Source organism: Larus michahellis, chromosome 23 (genome assembly GCF_964199755.1).
Source record: "Larus michahellis chromosome 23, bLarMic1.1, whole genome shotgun sequence".
NCBI lineage: Eukaryota > Metazoa > Chordata > Aves > Charadriiformes > Laridae > Larus > Larus michahellis.
Window position 1 is genome coordinate 972,683 of NC_133918.1, and position 13,116 is coordinate 985,798.

At 66.3% G+C, this 13,116-nt stretch overlaps 2 protein-coding genes across 3 annotated transcripts; both read right to left on the bottom strand.

Moving 5' to 3' along the window:
• Positions 1-5,203: 5,203 nt before the first annotated feature.
• DOHH (deoxyhypusine hydroxylase) lies at positions 5,204-8,281 on the bottom strand. Its single transcript, XM_074565831.1, has 5 exons — positions 8,155-8,281; positions 7,563-7,901; positions 7,115-7,191; positions 6,658-6,895; positions 5,204-5,684 (listed from the first exon to the last, which is right to left on the bottom strand). The coding sequence occupies exons 2-5, from the start codon at positions 7,834-7,836 to the stop codon at positions 5,368-5,370; spliced, it is 906 nt and encodes a 301-aa protein (XP_074421932.1). The 5' UTR covers positions 7,837-7,901; positions 8,155-8,281; the 3' UTR covers positions 5,204-5,367.
• A 924-nt stretch (positions 8,282-9,205) lies between these two features.
• Positions 9,206-13,027, bottom strand: LOC141734280 (uncharacterized). Of its 2 annotated transcripts, none has more exons than XM_074565826.1 (2): positions 12,473-12,575; positions 9,206-10,731 (listed from the first exon to the last, which is right to left on the bottom strand). In XM_074565826.1, exons 1-2 carry the CDS (start codon positions 12,476-12,478, stop codon positions 9,613-9,615), a joined length of 1,125 nt encoding a protein of 374 aa, XP_074421927.1. In that variant the 5' UTR covers positions 12,479-12,575; the 3' UTR covers positions 9,206-9,612. The 2 variants fall into 2 exon arrangements, with proteins under 2 accessions (XP_074421927.1, XP_074421928.1); XM_074565827.1 differs by lacking the exon at positions 12,473-12,575 and adding an exon at positions 12,923-13,027 and having other exon boundaries at positions 9,369-10,731.
• Positions 13,028-13,116: the final 89 nt, after the last annotated feature.

Here is a 13,116-nt window from a genome sequence, read left to right on the forward strand (position 1 = left end):
AGGGCTGGGGTCCACCTGCCGGGTGGGTGAGTGGATGGAAGGAGGTACAGGCGGATGGAGGGACAGATGGACGGGCGGGTGGGTGGAGGGAGGGAGGGAGGGAGGGATGGATGGGTGGGAGGTGTTTGGAGGGACAGACGGGTGGGTGGGTGGATGGACGGACGGACAGGTGGATGGATGGACGGGTGGGTGGATGGACAGATGGATGGATGGAGGGATGGATGGAGGGATGGAGGGAAGGATGGATGGAGGGACGGATGGATGGGTGGATGGATGGACGGACAGGTGGATGGAGGGACGGATGGATGGGTGGATGGATGGACGGACAGGTGGATGGAGGGACGGATGGATGGGTGGATGGAGGGGTGGAGTGATGGACGGATGGATGGGTGGATGGAGCGATGGATGGGTGGATTGATGGATGAATGGAGTGATGGTCGGATGGGTGGATGGGTGGACAGATGGACGGATGTGCCCACCCTGCCTGCTGCCCCATCCCCGTCTCTCCCCTCTGCCCATGGGGCACCGCACGCCTGTCCCCACTGGCAGGGCTGGGGCAGATCCGGGCCGGTGTCCCATCCCCAGAGACAGGGCTCCCGCCCTGACATATCGCGGGGACGGGGCAGCACGGGGCGGGGGGAGGTTGGGGGGCGGACAGTGCCAGGCCACCCCCCCAGCCCCCACCCAGCCCCAGGACAGCTGAGCCCCAGATGTGATGGCTGGTGCCAGCAGGACCCTGTCACGTGCCCGGGAAGCGCCCAGGTACCGTGAAGAGCTAATTATTAATGGCGTTATCAGAGACCTGCTCCACCGCGCAGCCCCCACCCAGTGGGGCACAGGGGAAACTGAGGCACAGGGTGGCCAGCGACACCCAGGGACAGACCATGGGCTTCGGCAGGGCCAGCCTGGCCATGGCAATTCCCCAGGGGTGAAGAAGGAGCCTGGGGACATGGGGACAGGATCCCCACCAGAGGAATGGGGGGGGGGGGAAATCAGCCCCCGCCTGGGTTTGATGCAGGCGATGGGGTCTGTACGACGCAGCCCCATCCCCAGTGCCCCCACGCAGAGCCCAAGTGGGGCTGGTGGGTGCTTCGCCCCCCAAGACGGGCTTCGGGGGCACCTGTGGGTGCCACTGAACTCTGCTCCATCGGGAGGGGGCACGGCCTGCCAGCATCATGGCGGCGAGGGGGGCAGTGGGGCAAATCCAGCCTCGGTGAACAGCCGTCCGTCTGTCCGTCCCTCCCGGTGCGCCTGCGCGTGGCTGCGCTGCGTGAGACTCCCCGTAGGTGCGTGCACCCGTCTTGCCACGTGCATGCGTGTCCGTGTCCCCGGCGCCCACGCGTGTCTGTGCGCACGCCCAGGGTGAGCCCCCGTGCCAGGAGTTTGCAACCCCCGAGCACCCGCCTTCACGCACCCACGGGGATGTCCACACGCGTGCGCCCACACGGGTGTCCCTCCCCACGCGCCCGGGGGCTGGAGGGCTCTGCCGAGGGATGCTGCTTGTCCCAGGCGAAGGTCGGGGTTGTCCCAGCCCTGCCACCTCCCCGTGCCCACGCCTGGCTAAGGGGCGAGCGAGCGGGGCTGGGGCAGGCTGCTTTATTGGGGGGCAGCGATAGCAGCCCCGAGATAAGCGTGTGGGGCTGCGCCAAGGACGGTGAAGCCACGTGCCAGCGCTGGGCAGCGTCACCCCTGCGCCCGAGTCTGGGGCCGGCGGCCGTGCCGGGATCCGACGGCCAGGGGTGGCTGCCGGGGATCCCGCCGGTGGCGGGGCAAGGGGGTGTGTGTGTCCTGGCCCTAGAAAAACCTCTTCTTGTGGGAGTCGGCGAAGCTGATGGAGCTGCGCGGGGCGGCAGTGAGCAGCCCCAGCGGGATGTCCATGCCGGGCAAGGCGCCGGTGCCTTCACCCTCCGGCTTCCTCTCTGCCAGCACCTCGTCCTCCTCCAGCCACTCCACCTCCGGCAGGGCGCCCTCGGCCATCACCGCCTTCTCCTCCTCCTGCTTGGGCCCGAACGCCCAGTCTGCGAGGGCAGAGACGCAGCCGTCAGCAGCCACGGCAAAGGCCGTGGGTTTGGGGCGGGGGGGGACGGGACACCCTCCCTCCCTTGCCCCCACCCAGCCCCGCACGGAGCCCCAAAGCTCAACCCCGCCCTGGGCAGCACTCACCGGCGAAGTCGTGCACCAGGTCCTTGATGAGATGCCCCACGATGGCGTATGCCACCAACAGCACCAGGGTGGCCGCCATCATCAGGTAAAGGACGTAGCGGGGCAGGCGGATGCTGTCCAGGGCGGGGGGCTTGTAGTCCACGTACAGCACCCCGTCCTCCTCGGAAGGAGATTGCAGCAAATGCCTCGGCCCCCACGTCCCCCCGGTGCCAGGGAGCAGGGTGCCCCCTGCCAGGGCCATTGCCAGCTCCCCCCGCGCCCCAGCCCAGAGCCACCAAAGCCTCTGCCGCGCCGGGGGCCACGGGGGAGAAGTGGCATCAGGGTCCACCAGGCTCCTCGGCGCCGGGGGCTCACGGGGACAGCGGGGTCCCCATGCCTGGTGGCGGTGCCACTTGCCCTCCGTGCAATGGGGAGCCGCTCGCCCGCTGCTGCCGAAGGACAGAGCATCCATGGGAAGGAGCTTAGCGCCGGCTAATCCTGGCACAGCCCCGGTGGGCTCAGCCTGGGGGGCGACCAGCGGGCTCCGACATGGCTCAGCATCCCCAGAGTCCACCCCTCTGGCAGCACCTCCATCCTCCTGGGAGTGGGGAGCCACCTGCAGCTGGTGAACCCCCAAAGGCAGGGATGGGGAGGGACACTCTGAGACCTCCCCCCACTCCTCTGAGCTCCGTTAAATCCCTCCGCGGGCCCCGGATCCCCCGAGCAGATGGTGCGAAATCCCGGCAGCAGCGCCCTGCCCCGGAGGACACGGTGCCCTCTGCGCCGGGAGGCGATGGGCGGAGGGGATGGGTGCCGCAGCCCCACACCGGGGGGGCTCCCACAGGGCCCCTTTTGCCGCACCGAGCCCAGCCGCGGCAAGTAGCCCACAGCGAGGGGCTGTCACCTCCCCGGAGCTTCGTGTTGGGCCACTGCGTACGGCACCCGGTGCTTGGCGCCACTCCTGCGATGAGGAGCAGCCTGCAGAGGAGGGCAGGGGCCGGGCACCGCCTGAAAGCGGCACCCTCTGCACCAGGAGGGTGCAGGGCTTGGCCCGGACCAGCAACAGCCTCGAAAAAAACCCAACCCAAACCCTTCCCAGGGCGTGTTGGCCAGCGAGGGATGAAAGTGCCCGGGGGGTTCGGTGCCAAGTCAGGGCTCAGTGCCCGAGCCCTCCTCCACCCCGGCACACATCCCAGCTCTGCTGCACCCAGGTCATCCCTGGCCAGATCCCGGCCACAAAAATGCCAACTTCGTTCCAATTTGGGCTTAAAAGGCATTTGGGAGAGCAGAGGCAAACGCCGGCGCGGAGGTATTTGGAAACAACCCTGCGTGGTGCAAGTGAGTCACCTGTGGAAACGCCGGAGAACAGCAGGGAGCAAGGGTCGGAGCAGCCGGGGTGATAAAACGGGGAGAAGCACACCGGGGAAACACGCCGGCAGCATGCTGAAGCCCGTGCGCCGATAAGGTCCCGGTGTGGAGCTGGCAACCACCTTGGCACGTTATTGGTGTCAGGGGGAAATGGCACGTCCTGCTGCCCTGCCACATCGCCCGCGGGGGCAGAGAGGGGCGCGGACACCCCAGAGCTCGGGGATGGCCAGCTGGGTCCTGCCCATCACCCAGGGGCTTCGGAGGGCGAGGGAAGAGGGGAAAGGAGCCCCATGACAGCTGCCGACTCCACAACAGCATGAAAACATCGGGTCTTTGTCCCCAATGCCGAGGAACTGAGGTTCTGTGGCCCTCATCCTCCACGTCACACACCAGCAACCCCATCGACAGCGCTTGAGTGTGCCCACCTGACTTCCAGCAAGCACGTACAGGCGACCCAAATTTGTCATGTCTCCCATAGAAACCCCTTCCCCGCAGTCCTGAACCGGGCCAGGCTGGGCTCCCTGTCCCAGCCGCGTCCCCAAACGCCAGAGCCCCCGGGACCCGAGTCGGCCGCAGCAGCAGCTTTAGGGACTAAGAGGATTGAGCCCGGGAGTGACTCACAGGGAGGCTTCGGTGCAGGGGAAAAAGCCCCGTCAGCAGGATGCCAGTCCCCATGGTGCAGCGGGACCCCACCGGCCCCTCCGCTGGGCAGCACCGTGGGGGCTCCTGGGGCACCCCCCGGGCAATGGCTGCTGCCCCCCTCCCCGGGGCTTCCAGGGCTGCGAGGAGGGTTTTTACCCCATTTCCAGCAGGGACCCCACCCCGTGCTCTCTCCTCCTGTTACGGTTGGACTTGATCATCTTAAAAAGAATCTTTTCCAACCTAAATGATCCCGTTCCATGATTCTATTACAGCAGCCCCAGGTCTCCCCACCTGACCCAGCGGCACCGGGGGCACCCCGCATCCAGGCGAGGGCTCAATCACAGCTCGACTCACGCAGGAGCTCCCCCAGCAGCACTTTATTCCCTGCCAGCGCCCCCCCCCCCCCCCTGCCTCCAGTGCCCACACTGAGCTACCAGGGGGGTTTGGGTGCTGGGTGACGGCAGCAGACACCAGCCTCAGCCCTCCCAGGTCTGGTTAAACGCTGGGGAAAGTCTGGGCAGGCTCTGCCTCACCCCGTAAGCCCTAATGGCAGCACCGTTCCCTGCAGAAAGAAAAAGCGCAGCCAAATCTTCCAAAACTTTGCCATGAAACAACCCCCATCCCAGGGCAAAGGCTGCCGCAAGCACGGCCCTGGCCTGCCCCGACAGGAGAGGCCAAACCCACAGCAGCTTCTCCACCGCAGAGGCAAGGAGGGACCCGGCTCAGCACCAGCACCAAGGGCTATTTTTGAGGCATCGTACCACTACAGCCTACGAGAGCGAGTGCCCAAAGCCAGCCCTGGCCCCCAGCAAAGCCCAGGCAGGGAAAACGGAGCTGTTTCACACCGAGCCGCCATGGCAGCACAAGCCCAGAGCAGCCCCGGGCCCCGTGCAGCTGCGACAGGCTCCGACCTGCAGTGCGGAGCCCACCTGGTCCGAGCCCCAAGCCAGGCTGCGGGCAGACGGTGCTGATCCTGGCAGGGAAAAAGGGGCAGATCCAGGAAACAGGAGGTGGCGGGGGGTGGGGGGGGCAAGTAGCAGCTCAGCCTGGATTTGGAGGGAGAAGGCAGCTGTAATTGTGCCAGAGAGCAAATCCAGTTCCTCCTCCACCTCTGCCGCGGCAAGGCACGGATCCATGTTGATGGAGGCGGCCATGAAAGCGCAGCCGGCGGGGGTGGGAGGCAGCACGCCCAGCCTGTACCCCCCCAGCCAGGGCTCAGGCGGAGGCCTGCAGCTTGCAGAGCCCGTCGGCGTACTGGAACTGGGTGCCGTTCTCATACTCGTACATGTCCAGCGCCACCTCGCAGCTCTCCCGCACCACCCGCTCCTCGTCGCGGGCGAAGGCGCGCAGGGTCTCCAGGCAGGAGGGGCGGGCGATGGAGCCCAGGGCCTCGGCACACTCATGGCGCACCATGGGGCTCTCGGTGCGGTTGCGCAGCGTGGCCGTCAGCTGCGGGACACAGGCCTCATCCTGCATCTGGCCCAGCACGTAGCCGATCTCGTGGCGGAAGAGGGCACTGCCAGAGCACAGTCCTGCAGGGAGGAGGCGAGAGTGAGCCATTGCTGCCCCAAAAGTGCTCTGGGACGCTTGGCCGGAGCCCCCCACCCAGAAGCCGGGGGAAAGCCATGGGGCAGGCTGGCCTGGGGGTTACAGCTGGTGGTCGCCACTCCAGACCTGTGGGTGCTTTTGGGGAAGAGGACAAAATACCTACGGGAAGGGCTTGTCCCACCCTGCTCCCTGACCCCGCACAGCCAGGGCGGCCCCAGCACCGCATGCCCGCAGCCGTGCCCCAGCAGCGTAGGGACGCCCTCTCGTGACGGCGGCACCCATCCTCCTGGCAGGGCTGCCGGCACCCTCCCCTGCCCCAGGGAGCCTGCACTGCCCACGGGCCCTGCCCCAGCAGTGCGACATGCCTGCGGCAGACTGGCAGCACAGACACAGCCTTGAGCCCCCCCATGCTGTCGGAGGCTTCAAACAGCTGCAGCAGGAGCTCACAGATCCCTGCACACCTCGTCTCACAGCGCAGACGTGCCCCCAGCTCCTCACAGATGGTTGGACAGCCTCGTCCGGGTCCCTTGGGTGAGGGGGTGGGTCCAAACAGTTCCTGAGCTGTGGTCTACCCCTTCCCCACTCGGGAGACATTCTCTCCCCTCTCCAGAGCTATTCCCAAACCCCAGGATGAGGCTGTCACAGCCTCTGACCGCAGGACCAGAGCCCACCAGGTCCCACTGGCTGGTCCCAAGCCAACATTACAGACTGTGCCCTCTCCCACCCGGACCCACGGAGAAAGGGGGCCTGGAGGATGGCGAGGGGGCTGTGAAACACCAAAGAGCACCAAGCGCTTTGTGACGAGGCTCCTGCAAACGAGCAGGGGGAGAGCAGCTCTAGAAACAAATGGATGAAGAGCCTAAAAGGAGCCCCGCAGCTCTGGCAGCCCTGGATTTGGGAAGGACTAATCCCAGATTAACCTGTACAGACTGCAGGAAGCCTCACGCTGGCCCTTACCGTCTGCCAGCGCCAGCACGGCAGCCTGGCCACCCAGGTTTCGCAGGGCAAACATGGCCCGGTAGCGGTCGAACAGTGAGCGTGACTCATCCAGGAGGGTTTCGCGGAGTTTGCTGATGTCCGTCTCCTCGGCAGGGGGAGCAGGATCCACAGAGAGGTAGGGGCTGGCACCCGGCTCTTGCTTGTTCTCCTGCAACCACTCCAGCCTCCTCACTGCCAGCTGACACGTCTCTGCCACCTGCAGGGACAGGAACACAGCCCTGGCTGTGGGACAGCATCATACAGCGCTGGGAGGGCACCCAAGGCTTCCCCACAGCGGCTGGGCACCAGCACACAGCAGGATGCCACTCATGGTGTCCACAGGCAGGGGCTGCCCAGGAGACACATGCTTGCCCCTCCCGGACCAGCAGCGCTACATCCCAGGGAAAATGACACCCCCCCCCGCCAGGACCCTCACCTCAACGACGGGATCCTCTGAATAGCGTTTCAGGATATCCAGCACACTGGGATTCCCGATAGCACCCAGGGCTTCACCTGAAAGAAGGAAGGACATGTCAGGAGGTTACTAAAGTGCCTACGTGAGGAGGACCCTGCTGTGTCCTCCGGCAAAGCCCCCCCCCGCTCTGAAGTGGGGTTATAGGCCTGACTCTGACTGATCCTAAGTGGCACAGCCAGGCAACTAAACACGGCAAGGGCCAGGTCAGCAGGAAGGGGAAGGCTCAGCCAACCAGTCTGGCAAGGGGACATGGTGAGGCGGTAACACGCCTCAGCTTTTTCCAAGCCACAACACCCAAACCAGATCAAGGCCATCGTGAACTGTTCGGTATGGGGGGAAGCTCCCGCAAGTCCCACTTGCGGAATGGACCCCTCCCCTGCACCCACAGCCGCAGGAGCTGCCATCGTACCCGCCTCGTGCCTGACCATGGGCTCCTGGCTGGCGTCCTCCAGCACCTGGACGAGCACGGGGATGGCCGCTTCATCCTGCATCTGCCCCAGACAGTAAGCCAGCTCATGCTTCAGCAAGGCAGAGCCGTCCCCGAAGGCCCGGCCGATCCACTCCACGGCCGCCCGGCCGCCCAGGTTGCGCAGGGTGAAGAGGGCCCGGAACCGGGCGGGCAGGGGCTGGGCCGCGTCCACCAGCGTCCGGCCGATGGCCGCCACCTCCTCTGCTGTCACCATGGCGCCGAGGCAGGCAGGGCCCGGGCACAAGCAGGTCTCTGGCGGGACTCCCTCCGGTCACACTCCTGCGGACGAGGAAGGGGTCAGGGGGGCCCCCGGCGCAGCCTCAGCCACCAGCGGGTCCCGCACCCTGGGGCAGGGCGGGCGGAGAGGGCCGCGGCCCCGCCCGGAGCTGCCGTGGGGGAGAAGGGGGCGCCCCGGCCGAGCAGAACCGAGCCACGGGAAGTGCTTGACCCAGGCCCCGGACCGAGCCGGTCCCCCCGCCGCGGCCGCTCAGCCCCGCTCGGCCGGAGCTGCCGGACCCAGCCCCGCACTCACCGAGCGCCGCCATGCTGCTGCTCACGTGACCGCGCCGGCGGCTCCTACCACCGCACTTCCGGGTAGGGGAGGGCGGGGCCGCCCCGAGCCCGCCCACGCCGGGGGGTGGGGGGGGGCAGTCTTGTTGTCTTTCCCCCCCTCCGCTCCCGCCGAGTGGGAGCGGCCGGGGGAGCGGGGGCAGCGGCGGCGCACGCGCGGTGGCGCGCAGGCCCGGGCCGGGCCGGGGGGCTGTGTCCCATGGGCGCTCCTGGGCCCCGCACCCCACGGCCGGCACGGGCGGGAGTGGGGCGGGGACCCGCGGGTTGAGGCCCCGCAAAGCCACGGGGAGCCCCTTCCCGTGGGAGCTTCGCGGTCGGGGAGCGTGGCCCCGCTAGGGACGGCCCCACAGCACCAGGAGCCTTTGGGGACGCCAGGGGACACCGCACCCACACGACACCTGTACCGCACACACGCAGCCGGGGTGCCACGTCCATCATCCCTGCTGGGGCTCCTCCAACCACCCCCAGTGCTCCAGCCGGGACACCCCAGCCCGTGGGAAGGGTGACATGGCGGGACATGCCTGTGCCGTCCCTCCCACCTGGCTCCTTTACAACGGAGCGCTGGTGGAGGTGTCTCTGCGCCCGGGCGGCGTGCCACCGGGCTCCAGCCTGCAGCGGGCGGGCAGCGGGGGAATAAATGGCAGCTGCTTGATTTCCCAGACGATACGGGGGCAGAGCTGCATGTTTCTGCTCACGCTGCAGCTGGGCCGGGAGCAGAGATTGGAGGCACTGGCGGAAAGAACCGGCCGGTGGGACGAGGAGGGACCATGCGGTCCGAGACATGGACCCTCATAGCAAACCCCTCTGAAGAGGAGCGAGGAGGGATGCCAGGCTGTGGCGGAGGATCAGCCCGCTCCCCCGAGGGCAGCACGTGCTGCCTGAGCAGCAGCAGAGCGGGAGTTTGTGGATGCAATTTCATTCTGGGCTGGTGCCAACCCCTGGCAAGTCACTGCTCTGCCTCTTCCTTCCCTTCCCTTCCCCTCCCAACTGTGTTTACGCAGCAAGTTTCATACCTTCAAAGGGGTTTTGCTTTCTTATTTCAAGCCTCCTGACGGAGGGGCCTCAGGCCAGAGCCGTGCTCCTAGGAAAGGGAGCCCCAGGCAGCCCTCTCCCTCACCCAGCCCCTATCCCCGCTTTACTTGCGCAGCATGCAACACACCACCAGACAGCTCAAATCCTGGAAGAGAGCAAGGGCACAAAATGCATTCCACTGCCCAAAACCACCTCGGCAAAACCAGCATGAGCGCGACGCAGCCACCCCCCCCTCCCCTCCCAGCCGGTGCAGCTGGCAGCTGTTGGCAGAGGCGAGAGGGTCCAGTCCTTTTCCGAACAGCCAAGAACTGCTGGGCCAATGTTTGCTGGAGTCCGTGGGAAGTCTGTGAGCGAGGATGCGCAGGGCTGCTGCACCCCGCTGGCCCCGTCAGCCCTCCCCGCAGCTCTCGAAGTACTGGCACATCAGCTCGCGCACTTGCTCGGCCCGGCCGTCCTCCATGGCGGCGGGTGCGGGCTGGCAGGGCTTGGGCAGCTCGGTCGGCTCGGTGCCCTCCAGCCACTCCTCATTGAAGGGGTTGTCGTGGGCTTCACAGATGTTGTGCAGGATGCAGCAGGCGAGGACGAGGGTGGGCAGCAGCTCCAGGCTGCAGTCGTCGCACTTCAGGAGGATCTGCCAGCGCGCCTTCAGGCGCAGGAAGGCGTTCTCGATCACGCTGTGCGCCCGCTTCAGGCGGTAGTTGAACCGCAGCTGCCGCTGGGTGAGGTTCTTGTCCTCCTGGTAGGGCTTGAGGATCCAGTCTTGCAAGGGGTAGGTGGCGTCGCCCAGCAGCACGTACTTCTGCGCCTTCCCCATGAAGTGCTTGGGAGGGTTGGGGCACAGCCGGCCCTCCTTGGCCAGCACCCACAGGCTGGAGCTCTCCAGGACCGCGCTGTTCTCCATGCTGCCTGGGAAGGCGGTGGAGACATCCCAGAACTGGCCCAGCCCATCCACGGTGGCCTGGGTCAGGATGGAGTGCCAGCCCTGGCCGTTGCAGTAGTCGGCGCTGAGGCGCAGGGGCGGGTGGATGGGGATGTGAAGGCTGTCCAGGGCCCCGATGCAGTGCGGGAAGCCCCAGCGGGTGCGGAAGATGCGCACCATGTTCTCCAGCTCCTTCTCGTTGGGCAGGCGGAGGTAGAGGGGCTTCAGCAGCAAGACGACGGCGTAGCTCACCTCCCGGACACACGTTTGCACTGTGGAGGGCCCCACGCCGAAGAGCGGGCTGAGAGTCTGGTACTCCACGTTGGTGGCCAAGTGCCACAGGGCCACGGCCACCCTCTTCTCCAGGGGCAGGGTGGGGTGGAAGTGGGCACTGTGCGGAGCCAGCCCTGGCCGCAGCTGGTTGCAGACATAGAAAAAGGTCTCCTTGGACATCCGAAACTTCTCCAGCCAGTCCTGGGGCCCGAACTCTTTCAGGACCACTCGCTCCCACCAGTCCGGGCCCCTGACGCTGGGCCAGGCGCGGGGGTAGAAGTAGCAGCTGGTTCTCCTCCGGCGAGCGATCAGGAGCTGCAGCATGGTGGGGAGACGAGAGGGATGTGAGACAGCGCTTCCCCGGCCCCCACAAAGCGATTCCCTGGGACATCCCCGCCTCTGGAGACCATCCATTGCCAGTGACCTGCTCAGGGCAGGGAGGACGCCTGGTACCACATGGACGGTGGTCCCGACCGGCCTAACAAATTTTCCTGTTCCTGGGAAAGCCCGCCCAGGCAAATCCGCCAGGCAATAGCTGTCACCCTGGGGGAGACGCCCAGGTGCCACAGACAAGGAGCCTTCTGGAAAAGTCCCTTTTTGGGGTGGCCGCTTACTCTGCGGTTTGATTTTTTTTAACAATTATTACTTGCTTTCCTGCAACCAACCAAGTGAACGGGGGGCTCAGTCATGGTTCGGAAGGGGGTGCGAGCACCTGCGCTCCCAGCCCCTGCACGGGAATTGATTTACTGTTTTATATTCCAAAAAACATCTTTAAGCTGAAAAGAGCTTTTTTCACCTTTCTTGGCAACTGCCCAGGGAAGTGGGTTCCCCGTGTTCGCCCCCCCCCCCCCAGCTTGTCCTCGCTGCCACATGTCCCCAGGCCCTTTGTATCCCTCATCCCTTGTGTCCCCCACCTTTGATGTCCCCCCCTCCTTCATGTCCCCGTGAATTGATTTTCTGTTATTAAATTCTAAAAAACATCTTTCAGCTGAAAAGAGGCGTTAAGCTGAAAAGAGGGGGTGATGTCACCCCCTCCTTCACGTCCCCGCGTCCTCTGCATCCCCTCTCCTTTATGCCTGGGTTCACATCCTGTGTCCAAGTCCCCTGTCCTTCATGTGCCCCCCGTCCTTTGTGTCCCACATATCCCCTACATTCCCTATCTGTTGTGACCTCTGTGTCCCCCCCCACATGTCCTTTGTGTCCCAAATCCTTCTTGTCCCTGTGTTTCATGTCCCAAGTGTCTCCCATGTCCGCCACCTTGTGTCCCCTCGTACCCCCATCCTTCCCATCCCTGCACAAACACCCCGTTCCCCATTTTTTGTGTCCCCATGCCCCATGTGTCTCCTCACGTCCTTCGTGTCCCACATGTCCCCATCCTTTGCGTCCCCGTCACCCGGGCTCCCCATGGGACCTCTGCGTTCCCCCATGACCCCATCCTTCCCATCCCTGCACCTTGTGTCTGGCACATCCCCCCCATGTACTGCATGTTCCATATGTCCCCCATGTCCTTCGTGTCCCTAGTGTCCCCATCCTTTGTGTCCCTGTAATTTAGGTCCTCCATGTGACCTGTGCCCCCTCCCGAGCCCCCGCTCCTTCCCATCCCTGCACCCCACCCTGTTCCCCATTTTTTGTGTCCCCAATGACCCATGTGCCCCCCATGTCCTTCTTGTCCCACAGGTCCCTGCATCTTGTGTCCTGCACATCCCCCCTGTTCCCCATTTTTGTGTCCCCATGACCCGTGTGCCCCCCCATGTCCTTCTTGTCCCCCATGTCCCGTGTGCTCCCCCGTGTCCTTCGTGTCCCGTATGTCCCCACCCTTTGTGTCCCCATGACCCGGGTGCCCTCCACGTCCTTCACGTCCCCCACATCCCCATCCTTTCCTTCGCGTCCCGCGTGGCCCCCATGTCCCCATCCTTTGTGTCCCCGTGTCCTGCCTGTCGCCCCATGTCCCCCCCGCCCCTCCGCCCCGTCCCCGCCTGTCGTGTCGTGTCGCGTCCTCCGCGCCCTCCCCGTCCCCGCCATCACCCCTCCCTCCCCACCCCCCCGCCCCGGTCACCGTCATGAGCCGTTTCTGCCGCTGGCTGTAGTAGTGCCGGAGCCAGGCGCGCCGCTGCGGCCCGTCCCAGGCCCCAGCACCGGCCGCGGCCGCGGCCCCGGCCCCGGGCATGGCCCGCCGCCCGCCCGCCCGCCGCCGCCGCGCCAGCGCGCACAGCAGCACCAGCAGCCGCTCCTGCATTTTCAAATCGGGAGCCGGGGCCGCCCTGGAAGCTATCGACCGCGGGGTCACAGCGGGACCGGGGGGGGCGGGACGGGGCGGCACCGCCGCCATTACCGGGCCCGCCCCGGCCGGCTCCGCTGAACCCCCACCCCACCCCACTCCCCCCCGGCACACCGGGCTGTCCGCGGCCCGGCCCGCGCCTCACGGAGAACGGCTGCGGGGCTGCCCCGCGAGCTGCCCCGCCCGCCGGGACGGGGCCCGGTGCTCCGTCCGTCTTAATCAACACACATGATTTTAATGAGCAGGGAGGTCCGAGGCCCCGTGCGGGAGCGGGGCGAGCCCCCCGGGGCGGGGCGGGGCGGGGAGCGGCCCCCGGGGCTGTGCGACGGCGCCGGGCCCCGCCGGGAGCCGCGCTCCAAAATGGCCGCCGCCGTTGCCATGGCGCCGCGCGCCGCCGCCCGCCTGTATTGATTCGAACCGGG